At 50.0% G+C, this 23,852-nt stretch overlaps 9 protein-coding genes across 9 annotated transcripts; 3 read left to right on the top strand and 6 right to left on the bottom strand.

Annotated features, from left to right (window-relative positions):
- Positions 1 to 112: 112 nt before the first annotated feature.
- On the bottom strand, positions 113 to 2,146 carry BDV14DRAFT_212160 (putative MFS transporter; the record flags this gene model as incomplete). The annotated part of the gene is made up of 8 exons (XM_073776253.1): positions 113 to 464; positions 549 to 753; positions 842 to 904; positions 965 to 1,307; positions 1,389 to 1,433; positions 1,492 to 1,709; positions 1,768 to 1,879; positions 1,928 to 2,146. The coding sequence occupies 8 exons, from the start codon at positions 2,144 to 2,146 to the stop codon at positions 113 to 115; spliced, it is 1,557 nt and encodes a 518-aa protein (XP_073622737.1).
- Positions 2,147 to 3,537: 1,391 nt separating this feature from the next.
- On the bottom strand, positions 3,538 to 4,404 carry BDV14DRAFT_205371 (GNAT family N-acetyltransferase; the record flags this gene model as incomplete). Its single annotated transcript, XM_073774714.1, has 1 exon — positions 3,538 to 4,404. One exon carries the CDS (start codon positions 4,402 to 4,404, stop codon positions 3,538 to 3,540), a length of 867 nt encoding a protein of 288 aa, XP_073622736.1.
- A 1,203-nt stretch (positions 4,405 to 5,607) lies between these two features.
- Positions 5,608 to 6,637, bottom strand: BDV14DRAFT_193512 (uncharacterized protein; the record flags this gene model as incomplete). The annotated part of the gene is made up of 3 exons (XM_073771788.1): positions 5,608 to 6,248; positions 6,484 to 6,487; positions 6,608 to 6,637. The coding sequence occupies 3 exons, from the start codon at positions 6,635 to 6,637 to the stop codon at positions 5,608 to 5,610; spliced, it is 675 nt and encodes a 224-aa protein (XP_073622735.1).
- Positions 6,638 to 7,107: 470 nt separating this feature from the next.
- On the bottom strand, positions 7,108 to 8,270 carry BDV14DRAFT_205369 (inorganic pyrophosphatase; the record flags this gene model as incomplete). The annotated part of the gene is made up of 4 exons (XM_073774713.1): positions 7,108 to 7,440; positions 7,491 to 7,552; positions 7,607 to 8,078; positions 8,136 to 8,270. 4 exons carry the CDS (start codon positions 8,268 to 8,270, stop codon positions 7,108 to 7,110), a joined length of 1,002 nt encoding a protein of 333 aa, XP_073622734.1.
- Positions 8,271 to 11,460: 3,190 nt separating this feature from the next.
- On the top strand, positions 11,461 to 12,767 carry BDV14DRAFT_212155 (alpha/beta hydrolase; the record flags this gene model as incomplete). Its single annotated transcript, XM_073776252.1, has 3 exons — positions 11,461 to 11,810; positions 11,891 to 12,476; positions 12,558 to 12,767. The coding sequence occupies 3 exons, from the start codon at positions 11,461 to 11,463 to the stop codon at positions 12,765 to 12,767; spliced, it is 1,146 nt and encodes a 381-aa protein (XP_073622733.1).
- Positions 12,768 to 12,998: 231 nt separating this feature from the next.
- BDV14DRAFT_184071 (uncharacterized protein) lies at positions 12,999 to 15,405 on the bottom strand. The gene is made up of 5 exons (XM_073770456.1): positions 14,530 to 15,405; positions 14,217 to 14,443; positions 14,028 to 14,167; positions 13,768 to 13,976; positions 12,999 to 13,703 (listed from the first exon to the last, which is right to left on the bottom strand). Exons 1-5 carry the CDS (start codon positions 14,665 to 14,667, stop codon positions 13,146 to 13,148), a joined length of 1,272 nt encoding a protein of 423 aa, XP_073622732.1. The 5' UTR covers positions 14,668 to 15,405; the 3' UTR covers positions 12,999 to 13,145.
- Positions 15,406 to 16,699: 1,294 nt separating this feature from the next.
- BDV14DRAFT_205366 (cytochrome P450) lies at positions 16,700 to 18,659 on the bottom strand (the record flags this gene model as incomplete). Its single annotated transcript, XM_073774712.1, has 7 exons — positions 16,700 to 16,855; positions 17,004 to 17,451; positions 17,508 to 17,894; positions 17,950 to 18,148; positions 18,202 to 18,235; positions 18,295 to 18,386; positions 18,431 to 18,659. 7 exons carry the CDS (start codon positions 18,657 to 18,659, stop codon positions 16,700 to 16,702), a joined length of 1,545 nt encoding a protein of 514 aa, XP_073622731.1.
- Positions 18,660 to 19,682: 1,023 nt separating this feature from the next.
- BDV14DRAFT_205365 (S-adenosyl-L-methionine-dependent methyltransferase) lies at positions 19,683 to 21,132 on the top strand (the record flags this gene model as incomplete). The annotated part of the gene is made up of 6 exons (XM_073774711.1): positions 19,683 to 19,844; positions 19,895 to 20,024; positions 20,093 to 20,237; positions 20,306 to 20,687; positions 20,750 to 21,025; positions 21,088 to 21,132. The coding sequence occupies 6 exons, from the start codon at positions 19,683 to 19,685 to the stop codon at positions 21,130 to 21,132; spliced, it is 1,140 nt and encodes a 379-aa protein (XP_073622730.1).
- Positions 21,133 to 22,575: 1,443 nt separating this feature from the next.
- Positions 22,576 to 23,396, top strand: BDV14DRAFT_193507 (uncharacterized protein; the record flags this gene model as incomplete). The annotated part of the gene is made up of 2 exons (XM_073771787.1): positions 22,576 to 23,162; positions 23,237 to 23,396. 2 exons carry the CDS (start codon positions 22,576 to 22,578, stop codon positions 23,394 to 23,396), a joined length of 747 nt encoding a protein of 248 aa, XP_073622729.1.
- Positions 23,397 to 23,852: the final 456 nt, after the last annotated feature.

The raw sequence follows: 23,852 nt of genomic DNA, 5'->3' as shown, positions 1-23,852 counted from the left end.
TCATGATCATCATACTAAGTAAACCCACTGATACAGGTAAAGCTCCAATCCTTTCTCCAAAGCAACAACGCACCCCAACACAGCCCGCTTAAAACCAACCTTCAATGCAAAATCAAGAATTATGTCCCGTAACAGCCCCCCAAATATAAGCAACCCATCCCCCAAGCACAAGCGCCAACAGAGCCCCAAAGCAAAGCACCGAAACAACCCTATTCCTCCTCGCATTAACCACCAAATGCTTCTCCCTTATCCTCGCAATATGCTCTGGGCCAATAGCAATCCTCTTCTTCCTCGTCCACTGCAGCGGCGCAAGGCTTTCGTTGAAGAAGGAGCCGATCAGGATTGTGGCACCGACGACAACGGATGCCGCGGCTAGAAAGAGGTATACTCGCACCACACGGTCATAAGAGTCGTTATCTGCGTCTTGAAGGGCGCCTGTTATGATGCGGACTATTATATTCATACTGCCCAGCACAAACAACTCAATTAGCTCACCATCCTATTCCTCAACAATCAAACCGGGAGGAAACAGAGTATAAGGTACGCACGCATTATTCATAGTAACCTTCAACGCATAAGCGCTCCCAAAAACAGACTGGTGCCACAATGTCGTCCGGATACTATCGACTATACTTGTGGGTCCGAACGTTGATGCGATTGCGTAGACGCCGAAGGACGCCGCGGTGCCGGATTTTGTACCCCCGAAGTTCACGAGGACCATGGCGAGGAATATTCCCATGCCACAGGCGAATACTGTTCCTTCTGTTAGGGGATATAGTGCTGAGAAGAGGAGAGTTTGGGAATTGAGGTGTTTGGGGTGGGTGTTAATTGTAGTACTTACAGACGCTGGCGCGGTTCCCGAGGATATCGATGAAGACGCCTAGAATTGGGACGAGGAAGAACCCTGATCCTATCAGCAACTATTCACCCTCGCAGTAAAATATAGCTTGGGTGTTGCACTAACCAGCGTACTGACTCAACGAACTATACCACCCCGCCTTAATAGCATCAACGTTAAACCGCTTCTCCGCCAACTCCGTCGAATTCTGGCTAAACACCAGCGCCGTACTTGTCTGAAAGAGAGAAAAGAGTAGGACCGTCCAGAACATCCAGGGGATTTGGAAGATTTTATCGAGTTCAAACCGCTTTGATTTCTCGGTGAGGACTTCGTTGGTTGCTTTATCTTGGCGTCCGGTGTAGTGGCGGTTGCAGTACCGCGTGAAAAAGTAGAAGATTCCCGTTGCGAAGTTTGTGAAGAGGTTCATAAAGACGGAGGTCCAGAAGACCCAGGCGAAGTTGCCGGTGTTCTAGAGGTTGTTGTTAGTATGGTGTATTTGTATTTGTGTTGGTGTAGCAGGGCCATTGGGTTAGTCAGGGTTCCTAGGCACCTTGGCGATAATGTTCGCAGTGGACTTTCCTACAAATCCACCAATCTATCACCATCGTCAGTTTCATATTTCAGTAACCCCAGCACGAGTCAAGGGGGGATACCTTCCCAATAGCAAGCTCAAACCCAAGCGTCGACGCAAACCCGTTACTCGGTGGGAACCACGACGAAAACATCTTATACTGCGCGACTTGTGTAGCGATGTCTCCGAGGGCTAGGATAACGCGACCGCCAATCATGAAGTTGAAGGAGCGTACAGTTGTCGCTGCTGCGACGAGGATCGACCCGATGGTGTAGACGATGTTGCCGTAGACGATCATTTCTATAGGAAGAACAAATTTAGTGAGAAGCAAAAGGGATGAAGGGTGGGAGAGACATACCGGCACCACCAACGCGATCTGTAACGACACCACTAACTAACAGCAGAACAGTGGCCATAAAGTCCTCGCTTGCTTCGAGGAGGGAGAATTGTGTGTTGGAGACGTTCATTTGCTGGGTGGGTGAGTACTTGGATTATGCGTCGAGAAAGAACGGGTATACCTTCTTGATGGTACTCTTCATAGCACCCGTCACGCCAGAGCTCCAGTGCGAGCCAAAGCTAATGCAAGAGATGAGAAAGACAGCAAAAAGCTTCGCTAGGAGTGGGGGCGGTCGCTTCCCGTCCATGGTAGAAGGGGGTGCTAAGACACTGACATCCTCTTGAGAAGGGGACGACACAGCAGGTTCTGCAGACTCGTGCGGGGCTTTTTGTGTCTCCATGGTGCCTGCAATAAAAGCTTCAAAAGAACAAAGAATAACTCGCAAAGTAAACGAGCGACACCGTCCTATTTAAGTGTTCGGCAGCAGCCACGAAAACTTGATCAGATAAGATGGACAAACCCGCATCGGCTTGTGGACCGAACTTCTGATTGGCCATGACACACTGATTGATAAGATGCGGGAACTGTCCGAGGCTGTTCAGCGCCGAGAAAACTGCGCTCGCGAATGGCATTCCACTGTCAATATCCACAGCTCCGATTACCGCTGCAGGGGAGCTATGACGGGTGACGACGGGCGCGGTGGTGGGGTGCATTGGAGTCCGCGGAAACATTTCCCTCACCACCACGTGGTTTGAACATTGGTTGTGGTTCGGAGTAGGGCTGAAAAGGGGAGAGGTGCCGAGACCCTGCGCTTGTTTCTTGATTGTTCATTTATTGTCGGGAATTTTGAGCTTTGCCTGCCGACTCCTATACGGAGATGGTGTTTGTGCGGACACTCAATAATTGCAAGCATGACCATTTTGTGGTAAGCGTCGCAAAATATATAATGGGACTTTGGTAACTGCCAGTGCTGGAATAATGTTTGATGAAGAGCATGTCATTTCCCAGCGGACCCCATAAGTACCTTGTTCAGAGGGCCGCAGTGGAGTATAAAACGAGACACAGGGCAGAGCGATAACTACCTGCGTTGTATTTGGTTGGCAATGGCGCGCCCCATCACGTGATGCATAAAGCCCTGGCTCGCCGGCGCATACATATTGATGGATTTTCAAATGACCATCCCTATTGAGTGAACCTGGGTGCTAGGAAAAGATTAGATATAGGAGTCGCGTTGCTATAGCGGGGTAGCTCAGCCGGTCTCGCGAGAATAGTTTCTTACCACCGATAGCCTCCGCACGATTCGCACCCAAGGGAATCTGTTGGCTGTGATTACTCTGATCGGTAGATTCATATTTGACCGGAGGGCAAGAGAGTAATGGCAAATATAGAAATGGGCAATATATGAGAAGGCTACCTGTGTAAACAGAGAAGGAGCTACAGACTTCCGTCGTTTCCAGAAACAGGGCAGGAACGACCATCGCGCGAAAGGGGAAAACGGTTTAGGAAGGAGCCACCACCTAAAAAGGAAGGCGCGACCAGCTTCCTTAAAGTCGAGGTGGAAAGGGAAGGAGCGAGTTGGGTTTAGGAAAGAGCGACTGCGATAGTGACAGGCACCTCCTTAGGGAGCCCTTTTCTGTAGACCGGATAATTATACATTGCGCACTTGTTTAGTTTGTTCTTAACAAGCCATTCATAAGGTGCAATATAACCTTTTAGCTGTAATTCAAACCGCTGATCAGTTCTATCGCACGTCTAAAATCATATGCTTGGCGATTAGGAGTAGAGAATACATCAATAGGGACATGTCTCGCCAGAAGCAAGTTTCGTAAACGTCTCCTTTTGATACGCCAACTTGAACCCAACACGCTCAATGTTCCTCGGGCTCCCAGTCCCAGGTCGGGTATTAACAACAGCTCTCTTGATCCCGTTCTTCTTTGCTTCCGCCAGCCGTGCCTTCAACAACGCGGTCTGAACGCCTCGACCTCGGAAGTCAGGAATCGTACTGTCAATATACAGCTCTGCGACCTGACCAAATGGTGTATCCAAGTATGCAAGACCCGCACCCCCTGCAAAACTCCCATCGATCTTGGCGAAGTATAATCGAGTATCCTTGCGCAGTGTGGCGCTTTTAGCGAGAATTTCCAGAAGCTCAACGGCGCGGCCACCAGACTTGAACCCTTCAATCGAGTTCCTCACGAAAGTTGGCTTGTCCTCCTCAGATACACTGGTGATCTTGATTCTATTGGCGGGTTCGTCGCCATCTAGTTGATAATGCTCCAACGGGAAAACATAAACGCACTGTGCCCCGACAACGGTATAACCCTTCGACATAAGAAGACCACTTGCGTCAGGATGCGCAAGCTGAGAGAGGTTGATAAATGGGGCTATACCGATGCGCGCGAAGAGAGCCTCGATTGTCTCAATGTCTTTCTCGGTGACGGGCCCGTCCATACCAAGTCCAGCGACGTGGTTCAATTTCCACATCCACAGTGGTTTCGTGATAGCGACAACACCGGTGCCCAGCGGAGTCAAGCTAAAGCCTTCATTAGGAAACTGTTGTGCTACCGATTGATTTTGCGCCGTGATGAAGACTGCTTCGGCGGCTTCGAGGACGCGTGCTTTTGCGTATGGCGATGAATCTTCTTTTCCCGCAACCATGATGGAATTGATGAACATGCGCTGCTCAGGCCCTTCAATTGAGATGTTGGCGTGATTTATGAGAAGATTGTCAAGTTATGATGGTGGTGTTATCTTGTGCCAAATTCCAATTCTCGGGTGTGACTCATCGTGAGTCGTAAATCAGCACTATGTTGAGGCGATTACTAGGCAACTTATCGTCATTTTGCCAGGCCCCAAAGACCGGGGAAAGTGATGCTGCCTCCGCAATTGATCGTACACAGAAAGCCCGGGAATTTTCATTTTACTTGGCTGCACGTCTGCCCGAGGCAGTTGGAAATCGCTGTGGTCTGAGAGCATCATGGGCTTCTTCTATACATACCGGATATAAGATGAGAAAGACAGGACACTTCCTTGTACATACCAGGCCTTTGATAGTTCCAATCAAGGAATGGGGTACTGGAAAAAATGAGCCGGTCGCATCGACGGAAACGTCATGATGTTAGGGTTATTGTGGCGGCTGGCCGCAGTTCTGTGGATATCACGGTTCAACTTGGTGTTTATTTACGCAAAACAGAAGACCCTTGATACAGTGGAAAGAGACCAAACTCACGTAGACAATTCAAATGGTCGAGAACTTACCTCCACAGACTCAATATTTCTCCACCCGCACCAGTAACCACAATACGCAACAATCATCCAAGAACGCGCCTAGACAAACGAGCTCAACGAGCCTTGAGTCATCCAACACTCATGAATCAAAAAGCACTGAACAGCACAGCGACTACGACTCAGACCCTGAACCATCCATCATGACCATGAGCAATGAAGAGTAGGGCGCTAAATAGCAAGGGACAAGGAACTTCCCCGCGTCATGTTTGCGGTCTCTAATGGGCCTCCGGAGCGGCTTCGGAAGATGGAGCAGATTATGGATGTATCTGTTCATGCAAAGAATTGGGCAAATGAAATGAAGGAGAAGAGGTTGAACATGGAGGGAAGGGATGAGGAAGATGATGAGAGTGAGGCAGGGGAGATAGATGGTGCCGGGGCTGTTGAGGAGGGAGGTAATGGTAGGAAGGATGCTTGAGACTGGCAATTACATCATAGATTGGATTGTATGTCAGGTTATTGATCAATGAGAGAACAATAGCCCTAGCTTCAAACCGAATACTATACATATAGTCTACCAGCAAAAAGACCTCAAAAACTTTGTAGATCCGCTTCTAGACCCATAACTGATACCCCCTAATCCAACGAAGTAACATTCCTCCCAACAGAACAATTAGTCAAAACATTAATAGGCGGGAACGTCCCCCCCTCCGCAAACGCCGCAGACGAATAATTATAAGTCGGACTAAGCATCATAATCTGTCCCACCGTAGTTCCAAACCGCTCCGCCAAATCCTTATACACCCCCCACGTAAACTCATACGGCTCAATCGTGCACGAACTCGGCGAACAAAGTGGGACCTTGACGAAATTTCCAGGCTCCAATTGCTCGTCATCACCGGCTGCTTCGTCGGCGAGGACCATGGCCATCAGGGAGTCGACTGTTATGTTTAGGCGTTGTGCGATCCGCGCGTATGTGTCTCCGTTGACGGTGTAGTAGAGGCGTGGGCCGCCGACGATGCAGGTGTTTGTGGTAGTTGTGTTTGGGAGGAGGCAGCTTTCGTTGTCGGGGGTGCAGGTCTCTGGGGGGATGAGAATCTCTTGCCCGACGTTTGGGACGATTGTCACGTCTGCCATGAGGTTTTGGCGGCCGATGTCGCAGACGCCGCGGCCTGTGGCGTTGGCGACATCGAAGATTGTTGTTCCGGCGGTTATGATGGGGTAGAGGTAGGTTGTTGTGTTTAGGGTTGCTGCGTTGCAGGACGGTGAGGTTGTGGCTGCGGAGGCGGAGGGGGTCGCGGTGGCTGTTGCGTATGCGGGTAAAAGAAGGGCTGTGAGCGCCACTGCAGCATTGAGAAGAGATCCCTCCATGATGATTGCTGCCTAATGGTGTATTCCAGGAAGTTTGCGGCCGTTGTTCTCTGTTTGAACAGTCTGCCCATGGCCTTTTAAGAACCCATGACGGGCATCACTTTCTGCGGAGAACCCGCAAGTCAGTTATTAACTTCGCACCTGTCTACGCAATCTTCATATTGCTTGCGTATACTCATTCGCACAGTACCTGCAATGCAGCTCGGAGATAAGAGGGCTCGCCCTGTCGATCCCCCCACAAGCCGCGCCGGCTTCGCAAACTGACCCTATATGAAGTATAGTTCACGGCGATCATCTTCGGCGGTAGGACATTGATTAGTCGTGCAGGCTTCTAACGAGTCTGAAAAGTGCAGATTTTCAATTTGACGAGCTTCCTTTTATTTCTGCTGCCGAAGATGAGCCGTTTTCCCGTTCCCGTTCCTAAAAGTCATCTTCAATACCGGCCGAAACCAGCATTTTCTGTTTATGATGTAGCTTGAGGAATCACTGAGCACATGCACCCAGACTTGTCCTTTTTCAAATTTGATTGCGTGCGCTTTTGTTGCGGTCTATTCTCAATGCCGCGGAAATGGAATCCCTGGGAGCGGGCCGAAGTCCGAGTTCGTCTCTCCCCATCAGGTTCCCGGTTGGCCATGAAAGAAGTCGTGATTTGGAGTAAAGCCGGAAAAGACAGTCTATACGTGGTAATGCAAGCGATGCCTTGCTGTCTGCAAACTAGTTTATCTGCTATAGTACATCTCCATCCAGGGAACCTAAAGCTCCACATTACTCCTCAACAACATTTTCCTCGATGAGTTGGAAGTCCTCATCAAGGTAGAACCACTGATCATATCGTGCAGGCTTCGGTTCAGCGGGCTTCTCATCCGACTCAACAGGGATGTCGAAGATGTTGGTAGCATTGCTACTGGACACGAAGCTGCCCGCGATATCGGGGCGCGAGGTCTGGTTATAGCTGATTTCATTCGTGTCAACGGCGCCCTTGACCAGGTCCAGCCAGTAACCGTGGCTTTCTTCAATTTTGGAGGCGGCGAATGTAGCGTTAACATAAGAGTTGCCGACGATCGGGATGAGCTCGTCGCCGCGGGCGATCTTGTAGTACTGTTCTCGTTTATTAGTAGTTATCCATTCCTGGTAAAAAGAGGGCGTACAGTAAACCAGTCGTAGTAAGCCTTGATAAGACCAGGTCGGTACTTCTCAACATCCTTGAAGTCTCAACATCGTCAGCTCGCAAACCTCCAGGAAAGGAACACCCAGTAAAACATACTATCAACAAGCGGCGCAATCGGATCATTAACGTCAATCCCCAAAACCTTCCAATCCGTCTCACCCCCATCATTCAACGCCAAAGCCCCAAGGACCTTCACCTGCTTAACCTGCCCCGTATACCCTCTATCCTGCCCAATATCAAACAAATCCATGGGGTCATTATCACCAGGCTCATTCGTAAAACTGTGATTGAAATTCGGACTTTCCCAAGTCTGCGGGATGGACCCGTACAGGAATGGATATGTCACGAAGGGCCAAACGTTCTCGACGAAGCGCGGCGCGTCGTTGCGGTCGTCGTGGAAGATGGGGTTTAGAGGTTCGGGGCGCCGGATCTCGATCTTGCCGTTTTCGCCGCGCGGGATTTCGACGACGAAGTTTACTATTTTGTTGCTGGATGTGGTTGGGTAGAGGGGGACGTCGTGCCAGAAGGAGATGGGGTTGCCGTTGTGTTCGAGCCAGATGCGCCAGTCCTGGGGGGGTTATTGGTTTGGTGGATTAGCAGGGGCTTGTGGGCTTGTGGAACTTACCAGAGTGTTGGGACCGCCGACAGTCCTCAAGCTAAGGGCGTCATAATCAAAGGCCGAATTGTGCTCGCGACGTTGAAGAGCAGCAGCGGTTGCGATAGCAGGCAGCAGAGCCCAGGCAAAGCTTGTTCGAACCATGGTCACTGAAATAATTGGTTGCTTGGTACCTGGGGGGACAGTGGAAGAAAGAATCCAGATCAGGGGATCAGCCTGCATTTAGATCTCGTGCCATCTTGTCCCACCTCATGTCGTAATCGATCACCCACGACGCTAGAAGCTCTGGAAGCCTGTGCAACAGCATAGCTGCCACACGTGCAGAGGAGACGCAGCTCATCGCTCTTGGCATTCGGGGCCAAGCTGCCGCCAAGGCGCCGGGCCCTTTCCCTCTCCCAATGGGGATCGCGGAGCGGGAAACGTGCGTGGGTGGTCTTGTGCCCTGAATGCAACCCTCCAGTATCTAGCTTATGTTCCTGAGATGAATTATTCGGCCACAACCGATTAGTTTTCTAAGTCTACGGTGGCTTGTTAGTAAGGTTGGCTTCTGATTCCGCGACGTGCGACCACTCCAGCCCTAGCTGCTGGTGTCGTGTACTGTATACGCGCAAGTTGACACTTCCCCACCTGTCTACGACCTCATTACTCTTTACCAAGTTAAACGGTTGAGTCGAAGTTGGTAGGAATGAGCAACTTGAACCCGCCTTCGGAGTGATCTAAGAAATAAATCAAGGGAAGGGCGGGGTTTTGATAGTATGAACCATGTATTGCTCTTGTGATATCAATCGCCATGATAATATGGACCGTGATTTGGATACGTATCTCTTCAAGATTTATCAAAAGCTTCAGTCGGATTCATAGAACTTGGAGGGAATTCACAGTCTTTCTGAGAGGAAGGTGTGTCTTAGGATCGAGCATAAGAGGAGCATATCTGTCTTCAGTCTATCATTCAGTATCCTCGCTTTTCCTTTTTCCCCAGGGACGACAATGGCTCGACCGGACAACACATTCTGCCCTCTATGCAACACCCCAGTCACCATCAAGTGCCAGAGATATGACCGCCCAGACATCCCAACCATATTACCACTTGCCCCGACTGCGATACTAATCATCTGAGTTGGAGAGAGGGTATCTGCAAAGTATGTAGTTTGTCCGAAAATCAGGTCTGGGATGTGACAGGCAGCCCTTTTACCTTGCAGATATTTGCCCGCGACTTTTCAAGACCTGTATACAGGGACGCAGACTCCATTCAGAGACTCAGGGAGGATCCGAATTTTATGGATTCGGACTTTCAGCGCGAGGAGTCTGGCGGGAATGAATTGGTGTTCGAGAACAGATTGAACGAGTACCCGCAACAGCGGCCAAACATCTATGCCAAAAGGAAGGATAATGGCAGAGTTAGCACCAGATAAGGCAATTGTGGGCTTATAACTGAGGAGATTCAGGTGGTTGTCGTGATGAATTTGTATTTGGTACCTTCAGTTCATTGGATATAGGGGTCTGAGGGAGGGGGGACGGGTGATTACTTTGCACATTTTGTGGATAGAGCTTTTGTCCAAAGCTATTAACTTACAATATAACATATACATTTATCTTCCAACTGGTTCGACTATTTCTCATAACACACTTAATATCATCCTTAACAGCCTGATTCTGCATTAACTCCGGAAAATCTATCCCCCTCCACTACGAAGGCAGGACCCAACTCTAAGAGAACTACGTGGCACCCCAGTCCAGCATCTTGGTCCTTTGAAATGCTAGTTCATTATCCTCCTGTGTCAGCAGTACCGAGTTCCTTCTCTCGCAGCCCAATTGGTCCCTCCATTTGTCTCCCCAACACATCGGCAATCAAGGCTCAAGTCAATGACGAGATGCGCGAGCGCGAGGCGTAAGTACTAGTAGGATAGACCGCAGGAGGTGAGAAAGAGTCCTCAGTACAATGCGCCTTTTGTCACGATTGACAATGAACGGTCCCTCTTCATGAATGCAAGACTTGAATTCAGGGCCATACAGACAAAGGACATTGGAGGAGAAAAGCCCCTATGCGTTCAATATCAACATCCAGGCCTTCAGACTGGCTCTCGTGGACTAAGTCCTTTTGCATTTTTCGTGTCTTTTGAGGGGATTCAATTCATTTTTGACTCTTACTTTGGTATTGTGCTTGACTATCCCTCAGAAGCAGGTCAAGATAAGAATTGTCTCCCTTCCCAGACGGTACAACCTTTCTAAGCACCAGTTCCAAGGAATCGTTAATTAACCTACGCAATGTGATACGTCAAAAATAGTAGTCCAGTAACTACGGGTGAATACGCCTCCCACTGGTCCTTTACGCATGAAGGGAGGCAGGGCGTGCGTCATAAGTTCATTATTTCGGACGTTTCCAAGCAAGTTAGTATAATTTAGTGAATGATAGAACAGAGTCGATTAGATATAGATATACGGCGTGGCAATGGGCTTAATATACGACGTTCCAAGAGCGAGGGTCATTTAAGGCTCACTGGTGGTAGAGTGTGCAATGAACTGGCTAAGCCGGATGAGGTATGGTGTGTTCCTATATTGGACTAGTGCGTGATAGTCCAGGTTGGTTTATTTGGTATCACCAGGAGCACAGCAGTACTTTCTTAACCCATTATCAGCACCTTTCGATAATGATGAGATAAAATAACACGGCAGTGTAGAGCTACCTAGCTGTATGCCTATGGTAGAATGTGTATCGATTCCGCATTATCCGATGCTTACTGTAAGATGAGGTCAATGAGCCCTTGGTATCCGAATACGCATACGATTCAGTGGCCGGCCCCAACCACGCGGATATACTGGGATCAACTTGACGACAGTCCGATTACTTTGAAATCTTGTTTCTTGTTTGTTTTTTGGATTGTTTAGCGCCCTGGGGAGTGAAGGGTGAAGCCCTGTACTCTAGACCTCCCTCTTAAATTATTATTATAAGCCTGTTCCTTGCCCCTAGACTATTATAAGTAATATTACCCTACTTACTAGGTGGCTATCCTGATTAGTAGATTGCAAGTATATTGCAAACTAGAGGCATACTCCCTCCAGCACCACTCCTGCTGACAGGAGCCCCGAGTCCCGGAAGAGTGTGGGGACCGGGGTGGTTCGAAAGACAGGTAAGACACACTTTGGAAGCTGCTGACCGCGGCGTATGCGTTTGGAAAAGAGGACACAGCCATGTTGTCAAACATTACGATCTGGATCTTTGCTGCGCCTTCTAAGCTGCGTCGACATACTTAAAGCCAGCAGCCGCCATCACGAACAGAGACAACAACCCAATCACTACAACCATCAATTACAGCTTCATCTCCTACGCATCAATATGGCGTCTATCTTCGTGCTTGGAGCCCTCTCGCTCCTCCCCCTCATCACCGCCTCTCCAGCCCCAACCCAAACCCCGGGTCCACGCCCCTGCAAAGACCTAACCCTCTCCCTCCCCATAACAGCCACAAACGCCCTCTACGACATCCCCCGCGTCGACAATACCATCGACGCAGTCGATTTCGTCTGGAACCTCGATACCTGGACGGCCCCCAAACCAGCGGACCGTATCAAGGGTGATATCCCCATAAACGAAACATTTAGTATTAGTGCCATGCTTTGTGTTCCTGAGGATTCGGAGAAAAGGGGGGTTTTGCAGATTGCGACGCATGGGTTTGGGTTTGATAAGCGGTGCGTTTGTTCTTTACATTTTTTTCTTTGCTTGGCTGTTTTGAGGCGGGAAAAGGCGCTGATGTTGTGTTGGGCGGCAGGTACTGGGACCCAACCATCCACCCAGAGAAATACTCCTACGTCGACGCGGCCCTGGCAGCAGGCTACTCAATATTAACCTACGACCGGCTAGGCGTCGGCTCCTCAGATAAACCAGACGCGTACAAGACACTCCAAACACCCGTTGAAGTGGAAATCCTCAAGGAACTTGTCCTCTTTGCTCGCTCAGGATCCCTCGACGCTACTTTCGAAAAGGTAGTTCTCGTCGGCCACTCCCTAGGCTCAGGCCTCACACTCGGTGTTTTAACAGCATACCCGTCCCTAGCCGACGGCGCAATATCAACAGGTTTAATACCGAGCACACTCTTCGGGCAAACAGGGCAGAGGGCATTTGGGCTTGAGTTCGCGGCTCAAAATGATCCTGCACGGTTTGGGAGTCGAGACAGCGGGTACCTTGTTCAGGGGACTTTGACAGCGCTGCAGCAGATTTTCTTCAAGAAGGGTTATTTCGATGAGGAATTATTAGACTATGCGGAGGGAATCAAGGAGACCGGGACAGTGGGCGAGTTTGTGAGTCTTGCTGCTGCGCTGGGGAGTCCGGCGACGGAGTATAGGGGGCCGCTTTTGGTGAGTTCTTCCCGTTACACCTTCGTTACCTATTACCTCGAGAGAGACTATGTGGTATACTGATGAACTTGCCACACTTAGTTCGCACTGGGCGAATACGACTTTGGCGTCTGCCAGGGAAACTGCACGGGGGCGTATGATCTTGACGCTCTGCGGAACGAGACTTTCCCTGCTGCGAGGGATGTGGATGTGCATATTCAGCCTGGGAGTGGGCATGCGTTGACGATGCATAGGAACGCGACGGGGCATTATCGGGCTATTTTTGAGTATTTGGAGAAGTTCGATTTGTAGGGGTGAAGTGCTGTGAGTTGGTTTGTGGTGATGATGGAGGCAGGGGGGAGGTAGAGTCGGAAAGAGGATGGCTTATTTGATGTTAGCAGTTGAAAAATTGAATAAGATGCGTGGTTTCTGACGGACCTTTTTTCCTTTATTTGTCGCTGGGTCATTTACTATGTTGGGGATTTCAGAGTCCAAAACGATCAAAGAAGGGAAATAGGTCAAGGAGCCTGAAGTTTACTATTTCTGGGGCTCGGGCGAAACATATGCCCTACAAACTCAGCCGTACAATGTATTAAATATTAAAGAAAGATATATATAAAGGAATGGTATATACACATAAGCTCATACCCACGCTCATCACATCCCAACCCTCGAATCAATGATAAGCCTCTAAGCCCTACGCCCAGGAACATCGCGATCCCAAGCATTGGCCCCAGACGAAAGCGACTGCTCAGGCGAATGGCGTCTCCCACCAGGCTGTCCAGATCCAGCATTCCCAACTCCATTCCCATCATCCGAACTCCCCGCCTCCTCCCTTTCAATAACAGTCTCATGCGTAACCGTAATACCGGGTCCGGGCTCACCCTTGCCATTCTTGCCTTCGAAGAGAATCTGCTCATCACTACCCATAGCAGTCGTGTGATGTACACTTGTTCCGAAACCAGTGCTACCCATGCCACGTCGGAACCGGCCCTTTTTCTTGGTACTCGTGTCCAGTCTGCTCGCATCCTGCGAGGTAAGCGGGTAGTCGCCTTCGCGACGGCGGCCGGAGGGACCATACGTGTAATCTGAGGGACCGCCGGAGTTGGAGAAAAGGCCTGAGAGGCCAAGTTTCGAGGCGCCGCGGCGGATAAGGGGTTGGATTATGGGGAGGTTGGACACGACGATTGAGACGAAGGATTCGCGGCAGGCCCATTTGCTGCCTTCAATTGCACCGTTTGCGCCGGACTAGAATACATATCTGTGTAAGCGAGACTAGGCACTGAGGAACGTGCGAGTGAATGAAACGTACGGTCATGACAATAACAGCACGAATGACAGCTGCAACGCCGACGAAGATGGCGCCGCTAAAGAGACCCATGAGGGTTATCTTTCGGCGCATACCGATGCGCACGGTCCAGAGGAGAGGGAGGGGAATGGACATTAGGTAGAGATCGGTGAGGACGTTGGGAATCATAACGACGAGGACGTAAACCATTGATCGGGCGGGTTGACAGATGTCTGCATGTTATTAGCACCGACAATTTGGACACGGAGAATAGGTTGACTTACTCCCTGGATCAGGATTAATCTGCCAGAACTTCTTCATGGGCTGGCAGCTCAGCACGATGGTCAGAGCGACCCCGAGATAGGTCGCTCCAAGCATGATGTATGCAATGCGCACGCGGGTAGGCAAATGTGAAAGTCCAGTCCTGGTCCTGTCAGGTATGGAGTTGTATAAAGGATGAAGTTGATGCGTACGTGAGCCGAGAGTAGAAAACCGCCAGGGAGCCCTTGATCAGCCACAAGACCATGGTATACAGAGACCATCCTGCAACTTGAATCTTAGAGCCCATCTGACGGTTGTAGTACTCTCTAGAGGAGGGGTCGAGCGCTGCCCGCTGCTCATCGGTCATGTAACTGTTGGTGAGACCATCGTATTTCGAGCCGACTAGGTAGGCCAAGGTGACTTCGATCGCGAAGACGATCTAAGGTGAAACAAGGATATTGTTAGTATAGAATGGCAGGAAAAAGCAAGAACAAGATAAGAATGTCAAGCATCGAATCTACTAACCCCCGCCAATGGCATCAAAAAGTCATCGAGCTGAAAGTTCGACGGCCCGACCTGCGTCCAGCGCACATAGACACGAACGAGAATGAAGAGCAGGCCCAGCCCCAAGAGTGCGAAGCTCTCCGCGTACATGTTCCCCATGTCAACTGCCGAATAGACAACGACCTTGGACGAGTGGTTAACGAGAGAATGGCCAAAGTAAGACTCGGAAGCTCAAGTCGGCAGATGATGATATATGGGATGAGGCATAGTACCAGAAAGTCAGACTCCTGAGCGCCAACACTTCCAGGCTGAGATCCCGTCCCAGGTGGTCAAGGTTTACTGGACTGGAGTTAGTTTCAGGCCTTGCGAACAGCTGCTTCGGCCAGCGACTGGCTCGATCGGCGATTCTGGGGTGAATCTAGACGAGTTTCTAGATCTGCCCATCGCAATTTCCACCTCCCCCACACGTGGAGAAAAGCGCCCCGTTTCGCGGCGTCGCGGACAACTCCCGCCCAGCGCCCATCGACGGGAGGCAGGCACTGACAGCAAATTCGGCGTCTTGATAGTCTGGTCGACAGATCGGGTGGAGTTGTCATGGCAGGTTGACAAGTGTCAGTCTGTGTCAAGACTGTGTCAATACTGCGTCGACCAAATCATGGAAATGAAGTGACACTGAATACGTGCGGTCCAGAAATGCGGCGCAGAGGTGTTTCAGGACTCGTTACGGTTACCACTCTTGGATTTGCCCCGGGAAACCTCCTGCAAAGAAGGTTGGCTGCCCAGAGACACTACGGCATATGCGGCATGTAGTGCCCCTAGCGTGAATCCTTCGGAGTTCGTCCGCTCGATTCAAATCCTGGCCGATCGGTGAAAAGCAATTTCTAAGGAATAGGATCAATAAGCGGCTGGAGTAAAGTATAAGAACGTTAAAGCTGTTGTTAGGTGTAGAAGCAGCCTGTTGTTGCTGGGGAGTTATAGGAACGAGATAGGGCAGGCGCGACCCGTGACTCTGCGACTTGTCACCTGACTGGCAACTTGGTACAAATGCCAATCTTATCTCAACACGAGCTATGCAGTTCAAGAAGCGAGAAGAATCTTCATTCATTGCGAGACAACGGTAGCTTCCAGCTGACTGTCAGATCATCAATTATCGAAGCTTGGAGCGAGTCTAGCAGGCACGCTATGGCGCGATTAAGAATGCCATTCGCGCAGGGACAACCAAAGACCAAACATTCGGCAGCAGGGATTCTCTGGAGGATCTCAAGTCTGTTCTGCAGAGCAGCACGAGGCAACCGCATGGCGAAAATGCGTGGCAATCCTGAAGAACCAGAAGCTAGAAAGGAGAGTTTTCGCTTGGCAAGGGGGCCAAAATCAAAAACGATCGGTAGACTACCAGTTCCTGCAAGCTCGGTGAGGATGAGACCCACGCCGAAGATGAGCATTATTAATTGATAGCTGGATTTGAGCGCCTTGCTCTTAATGTCCAGTTGCTCAGGGACTGCTGCACCCATAGGCTATGGAAACTCGTAATGAGCGACCGACTATTCGGTACCAAAGTCGGAATGTCTTACTCTGCCACCACAAGATGAGCAAACCGTGGATCATCCAGGGATAGAGTTCACAATGGCGTTGACGGGTGTCCATGTGAGTGCGCCTCTGGTTTCCTGGACGAGACAGCCAATCCACTGACATTGGGATCGCCCCGGGACTTGATTCCGATTACCGCAAAAGGTACGGAGCCCTATAGCTGGACCTAATTGCATATTTAGGCTAAAGTCTCGGCGTGCACCGGGAACCTTATGTTATGACCGGGCTCGTTGACATTTCCGGACTTGGTGAGAAAATTCCACAGAGCTTCTTGATATTTGATGGGGGCTGTAATGGAAGGACTCGAATCCTGAAGACTAATAAAACGTTCTTCAATGGCAGGAAGGGTGGAGATACTAGTCAGGACTAACTGATTGTCAATCCCATGGTGAAAGATGCAAAAAACTAATATGCAGCGCCAGCGCACTGATCAACGGTTCTTCAACGCTCAGAGCTACCCCTTCAAGAACACAAGATATTCCAAGGGATCCTGCTTTTGCCATCCGCTTCGTGAGCCCAAAAGTAGATCTGCAGAGTCCGGGTGATTTCCGACAGCTGCTTCAGCCGGAGCAATGGCGCAAAGCGGCTCGAACTGCCTGGATCACTAAATCGTCGTTTGACGCCTCCAAACCTTGACATCCAGCGCAATCGGTTTATGCAACCAGTAAGATGTCGTCTGCATCTCTTCGTTGCTATCCAGCTCGAATAAAAAACTCTTGAGGAGTTGAGGGATGGCTTTGTAGATTTCACACATTGCAATCTGCCAATTGGTCAGCCTAATCACAGCACGAATACCCGAGGGCAACATTTATCGGAAGCAGATCTTATGTCAATAATATGTCGATGGCAAAGGTATGAGAAATTGAGAGTAAGAGGGGAATCGGCAAACGAAGTGATGGCAAACTCACATTCTTCCCCAAACAAGTCCGATTGCCCATCCCAAACTGCATAATATATTTATCCATATTATTCGCATCGCCCTCAATCCACCTCTCAGGCCTGAAAACATCCGCGTCGTCGCCGAAAACGCTCTTGTCAAAGTGAATCACCCCAGGGTTGACCCCTATCCTTGTACCCCCCGGAATATAAGACCCACCAAGCTGACATCCGGCCGCGGGCGCGTGTCGCGGGAATGATGCGCCTGTGATTGGGTGGACGCGGATGCCTTCTTTTATGCAGGCTGTTAGATAGGGGAGTTTGGAGGCTTCGTTGTAGGTTACGTCTGGGGAGTTCAGTTGCGCTGAGGCGAAGGCAGAGTCGATCTCGGATTGCAGTTTGTTGTACACACGGGGGGTGCGGAAGACGTTGTAGAGAATTCCAGTTAGGGTCAGGGCTGTGGTTTCGCTCCCCGCAAAGCTGGATTTTCAGGTTAGCAGATTATTCCGTCCATCTATGGGAGTTAAAGGACGTACAGCCCAACAAATGCCTCCATCTTGATATCATCGAGCTCAAAGTCCAGCCTTTTACCATCGTTATGCGAGATGTCAAGTAGCTTCCCTAGAATATCAGCGCGCTGGGGCTTCGCATCTGGATTCTGCAATGCCGCTAGTCTCCCCTTAAGCATCTTGTTCGACGTTTCGGAGAGTCTATCCATGGCCTTCAAAGCCCCGCGCACCTTTGGCAGCATTATACCCGTAAGCATGAACAATCCACGCAGATACGTCGGCATATTCGCCGCAATGAACTGCACGGGGATCAAATCGTCCACAGCCTCAATATAGCCTAGATGATCACCTCCTGCCTCAAGGAATCCAAACATCTTGCTAAAGTACATTTCGCCGATTACGTCGTATGCGTACCTTGGAAACGTTTTAGCACGCCTCAATTTTCCGAAGATATTGACTTGAGACTTACATTCTCGTCCACAGCCACATATCAAATGACCCCTTCACATCCGCAATCTCACCGAGCTTCGCCATCCACACATCGATGCAGTTGTGGACGTATTGCTCTGATTGCAGGATGCTTGTCATTGTGTACACGTTATTGACGATGCGTCGGCGATCGGCATGCTGTTTTCCTCCTTCGGAGGAGAAGTGGTCTGGGAAGCGAGCTGTCCTCATTAGAAACGGTATTAATTGCTGGTGCCGATGAGTTGCAACGTACCCCAAGGTGGTCTGAACGCGAGATAAAAGTCCGTCTGTCAAACTAATTAACCGTTGTTTGGTCCGGGTAAGCAATGATTGTATAGGTACGTACCTTTGTAGTTCGCGACTGGACGCCATAAAGCGCTTTCATTGCTGCTGGGTCGCTGGTGATGAGTTCGTTCGGCGCGATCCGAACCACGGGGCCTGCTAGGTAAGCCCGGATCCCCAAGGTAGTTGATCTGTCATACCATATTTCGCGTGAAGCTTCCTCTGCCTTTTTTCCGCATCTCCCGGAAGAACATGCAGAACAATCCAAAGGCGCGAGACAGAAGCCGAGAATGGCCCTGGGAACTTAGATAGAGGATGGAAGTATCGTGCGTAGACGATCCAGATACCCCAATACAGAGCAGCTGCAGCACCCGCTATACCACCCACAAAAGACAAATCAATATCGTGTACGAGAGTTGGAAAAGCCATGATGAGAAATTGTTTGAAGGGCATTTGTTGAAAGAACCTTGGCCTCAAATAAGAGCTCTTTCTCGCCCCTCCGTCTCAATACTCATACGCATACGCTAGAGAAGTTAACATCTGAGCGCCGGACGAATATACTCTAATAGGATGCCACGTCCAATGATAGTTTATTTATTTACGGCGCTACTGCGGCTGCAATCTATTCCTTCCAACGGTCGTGCATGGCGTGCGTTAGGCTCGCGACGAGCCGGTCTAAGAGGGCGCTAGGGGAGATTCTTTATTATTTGAAATCCACTATACATATTACTGGACTGATAGATATCGAATTTCTGGGTCATCTGCGCTGCGTATCTTTTTCTGAAGCCGAGGGCTTTGTGGAGCGAATATATTGGGTGCGTTGTTCAAGTAGGATCCTTTCTATGACTACGTAGCTCAGAAACGAATTTATCTTCGAATCTACCTTTAGTATTGCCTATGATCAAGATTTAGCGTCGACTGGCCCGTTATCCGAAGTATTTTGATGTCTGTCGACAGCGTGGTACCAATATGGATTTGGTATACATTGTGCCTTCTTTGTGAAACTCGAAAACCTTCTGGCCGAATTGGCTTTGGCGCATGAAAACTCGGCTTAGAACCTGCAGGGCACAAGCCGTTACAGCTAATGGTAGAGCAGGAAAACGAGGTCTGAATAAGCGGAACAGGGCTCTGATATCACTCTTGTCTTTGGATTAATCGGATTGTCAGCGATTGGATTACGTACTGATCTCTGGTCGATGTAACCACTACAGGAGTAGAACCAGCTCTCGCCCGCTCATGAGCGCCATCGCTATCACTTGTTGATATGCATCAGCCCAATCCGAAACTCACCCAGAGACGCAGATGACTGCATCCGCAGAAGCAAACATATACCCCGGTATAAGATAGGTAGATATGAGCTTGGCGCAATTCCCCGCATCCAGCTCTTTGTTCCCTCTGACTCCTTATCTCTCTCCGAGATCTTTAACACAAGGCTGTCCAAGACCAAGCGCAATGGCAGATCTGAAAACCCTTACCTCTGCGATTACCGCCTTTCTCGACAACCCTCCGTTGCAGATCAGCGAGGCAGAGCGTGTAAACCTCTTGGGACTAATAGAGCGTCTCCAAAGCGTGGTAGAGACACCTCGCGACAGGATCATGACAATCAGTCACTCTGTGAGCTCACACCTTCTTGCCGAATCATAATCTCTAACCCAGACCGCTAGCAATTTCTACCAGCAATGACCAGAGTCGCGCAGGGAATGGGAGTTTTCGACGCTTTTCTTGACTCGGGGTCTTCGGGCCTCAGCCTGTCGGAGCTCTCGTCGAAGACGAAAGGGGATGAGAAACTCTTAGGTGCGTCAGCTCTACACAAGCAAGACCTGATGTGCGGCTTGGGCCAAAAGATCTAACATCCACTATAGCCCGCCTAATGCGCTTCCTCTCCGCATACGATGTGTTCCGCGAAGCTGGTACCGTGATATTCTCATCCATACCTCTATACAAGGCTACACCAATAGCCCTCACCCTCGCGCATGGAACCGCCGAAAGCGCGATATTCAAACACCAGTATTTATACTACCTTCTGGCATCCCTTCCTGGAGTCCCAATTCTTGTAATAACAGCCCGTTTTAAAGAGCAGGCTTCACACCCATCTCAGCGTCCCTGAACGACTACCTCGCCAGCACGAGGTACCAGAACCCAACTGACGCGTATAACGGCCCGATGCAGTTTGCCCGACGCACAACCGCACATCACTTTGACTGGTTGGCTTCGAACCCCGAGGCCCAAGAGGCGTTTAATACGACGATGGCGATGCTCCGGGTGATGAGTGAGCCCTGGTTTGAGCTGTACCCTGTCGCCGAGCAGCTGGGGCTAGAACAGAGCCTGGGGGATATTGGACTCGAGAGAGGGAAGGTGAGGGATGACGACCGGGTTCTACTAGTCGATGTAGGAGGAAATAAAGGCGACGAGATCCTTGCTTTCAGAGCGGCATTTCCTGACGTCCCGGGTCAATTGGTTCTGCAAGATATACCTGCCGTTGTTAAGCATATCCCTCAAGCTCTGGGAGACAATGTCAGGTTATGGCCCATGACATGTTCGACCCGCAGCCCGTCAAGAACGCTAAGATCTATTTACTGCGAAGAATCCTCCTCGACTGGCCCGACAAAGAGGCCTCACAAGTCCTACGCAACATCCGGGAAGCCATGGTGCCGGGCTCAGTGGTGCTTATCCACGATATTGTTTACCCTGAGCACGGACAGACGGGAGGAGGGAGAGGAGCCCGTGAAGCTGCGGACTTGGATTTGGTAATGATGGATTGTTTTTCGGCGCTTATAAGGACGGTAGGGGAGTGGGTTCGTTTGATGGAGAGTGCCGGACTAGTGGTAAAAAACATTTACAGAGCTGAGGGAAACAGAGGGCTGAGGTTGCTTTGTTTGAAGCTGTCGTCGGAGGCGAGTAAGTGTAGTGCCCTCAAAGGGAAAATACTCTCGTTAAACCTATGGATGGAAGTAAAACCCAAGTTTGCGCTACATCGTCTCTTCGTGGCCCTGCTTCCATGGTCCTTATTACATACCCAGTGCACATCCAGTTTCTCCAGTTCTAACTGCTCGGCCTGATGTAACGTAACCCTCTTATTCATTCGGACGGGATGCGAAATGGTGCTACTTTCTTCCCAACAAGGCAACTAAACGTTCTATGATATGGGAAAGGCATAGATATTCCCATTCTTGAAATTCCTGCCTGCATTTTGTATCCCTTCTCGCCTTGCAAGTCTCTTTCAGGCACTCGCTCAACACAACCACCCCCTCCTAATTTCTCATCCAAAAACCTCAACATCTACCCAAACTTCTCCCGTTGCCTGAACATACCACACCAGCGCTGTGCTACCAATATTAATGAGCAGGTAGTACTGCTGGTGATTACGACTGAATCCTAGAAGTACAGAGGCACATCCCCCGCGCACGCTATTAATTTCAGCAGTGAAGCTGGCAATGGAGTGACCACTGAGATGCGTCGGCAATGATCTATCCCCAGGCTCGTCCCCGCCTTCGTTTAGGTAGAATAGCTACTTTAGAATAGGAAGTATTAATGCGGGGTTTGCGGCCTGTGGTGAGAAGGCGCTTAACACATCTTGGTATTGTTCGAGAGAGACAATGAAAACGCCCGAGAACAGCTTGGCCTGAAGGAATTTGCTACGGCTGAGGTATAGCCGCGTGGATGACGCCACTTGACAAAGCAGGATATATTTAAATGGATACCCTTGCTCTAACTGTGTAACAGGCGCTTATGGAAACATAGTGTTGTTCGACGAAGAATTCCGTTATCCTCCCGCTAGTATCGATCTAACCGCCGGAATGGTTCGTTGAGAACAAAGGACATCTGGAGATCCTGGGGCTTGGATGTGGCTGTTGGAGGCACGCCAGTTAGGGCTAGGAATGCGGTAGTCCCCGGCCGGTGAATTTGGATGACCTTATCCCAGCATGCAGGTTTCCAAAGCAAACGGAGCCAATCTTACTGTGAATCAGGTGATATACCAACAGAAAAGATAAAGCCTGGTGTAATGGTCACAGATGATAGAACCCCGTATGTTCTCTGTCTGTGAATATCTCCGATCTAGATAACGGCCTGTTTGTCGGATAATCGGCTAGGTGGGCTTATTTACTGGATGAGGAGCATAAGGTGGACCGAGTTTGATAGGCGCTGTTATACAAAGATCCTTTGCGGCGGCTAACGGGCTTTTAATTCCAAATATTTTCTTGCACGTACAATAGAATAGCTGGGTATAAGATGCACACGTATTTACCAATGTTCTGATAGCACTTTCATCACCTCCAGTTCTACTTCCATTCTAACAGATATACGTTGTCATTCCCAGTTTTATCATTCTCAAATACCCGCCACTATGCTCGAAACCATTGACACAAAGCACTACACAGTCGCCTGGTTCTGCGTACACCCAATCGAAGAAGAGATCGCCCGCGGCATGCTCGACGAGACCCATAAGTCCTCCATTCAACTCAGCCCCTCGGACCCAAACAACTACACACTAGGCCGCCTGGGCCGCCACAAACCAGTCATTGCGCGTCTTCCCGCCGGTACGAAAAGCAGAGAAGCAATAGGAAAGACAGTCAAGCAGGTCCAATTTACGCTACCGTCTACCAAACTGTGGCTCCTCGTCGGCACAGGCAGCGGTATCCCCAACCCCTACTGCGATATTAGACTCGGCGACGTGGTTGTCGGTACTCCCGGTCCAATGGCACCAGGCGTCGTGGAAATCACTGTTGATGGAGGGGACCGTCTTCAAAGAACTGGATACCTCCTTGATCCACTTGATACACTTATTACCGCATCAGCAACCCTCCGAAACGACCCCGACCTAGAAGGCAGTCAGATCCCGCTTATCATGAACGACCTCTTCAGCAAGCATCCTGATCTTCTGGGTGGATGCTCCCACCCCGGACAACGTCGGGATATCCTCTTTAGACCAGAGTACCAGCATGCAGGAACTCAAATTTGCGGACCATGCGATAAGAGACAGGCTATGGAGGATATATTGCGTCGAGCACCATGGCCGTTGAAATTGGTGTGCTAAGAAATCAAATCGGGCGGGGGTTTGAGGCTATTTGTCTCAATGCTGAAGCCACTGCGGTCATGCAGTCCCTGCCTGCGCTAGTCATATGTAGTGTCGCAGATTATGCAGACTCCCACAAGACTTTCAGATGACAGGGGTATGCTGCGGCCGCCGCCGCGGCTCATGCAAAGGAGTTGTTATGTGTGGTTCCAGAGGCTTGTGGTAAGAGGGGTCGGAGGTTCCGTCCTTTGTTCCGTGGATCGGCTGAGGAATAAGCATGTTTGAAAGGTACTCTGCTGGTCTTTCTTCTGCCTAATCCCTGGGGCACCCTGGCTGGACACACAGCCGCCTTGCCTGGTAGACCCGGCTGGGACTTTGGGATGATGTGGAGAGCTAGTCTGTCTTTGGTAAACATTGTCATGAAATATGGCTATGAGTTTCTTTCTATTCTCTTTCCATACCGTTATCTGTTGTCTAGTTTTTATAAGTTCTATTGTTCTTTGTCAAGTCAAGCTAGCCCTAGCATTCGTTTCTTCCAACCGCGTTTCTGTCTGCTTGAATCCATAATCTATATATGAGCAATCCCGTCACTCGGTGTTTCTCTGTTC

Source organism: Aspergillus stella-maris (genome assembly GCF_047715825.1).
Source record: "Aspergillus stella-maris strain CBS 113639 unplaced genomic scaffold BDV14scaffold_94, whole genome shotgun sequence".
NCBI lineage: Eukaryota > Fungi > Ascomycota > Eurotiomycetes > Eurotiales > Aspergillaceae > Aspergillus > Aspergillus stella-maris.
The sequence above is the reverse complement of the archived record's forward strand: the minus strand, read 5'-3'. Positions and strand labels throughout refer to the sequence as shown.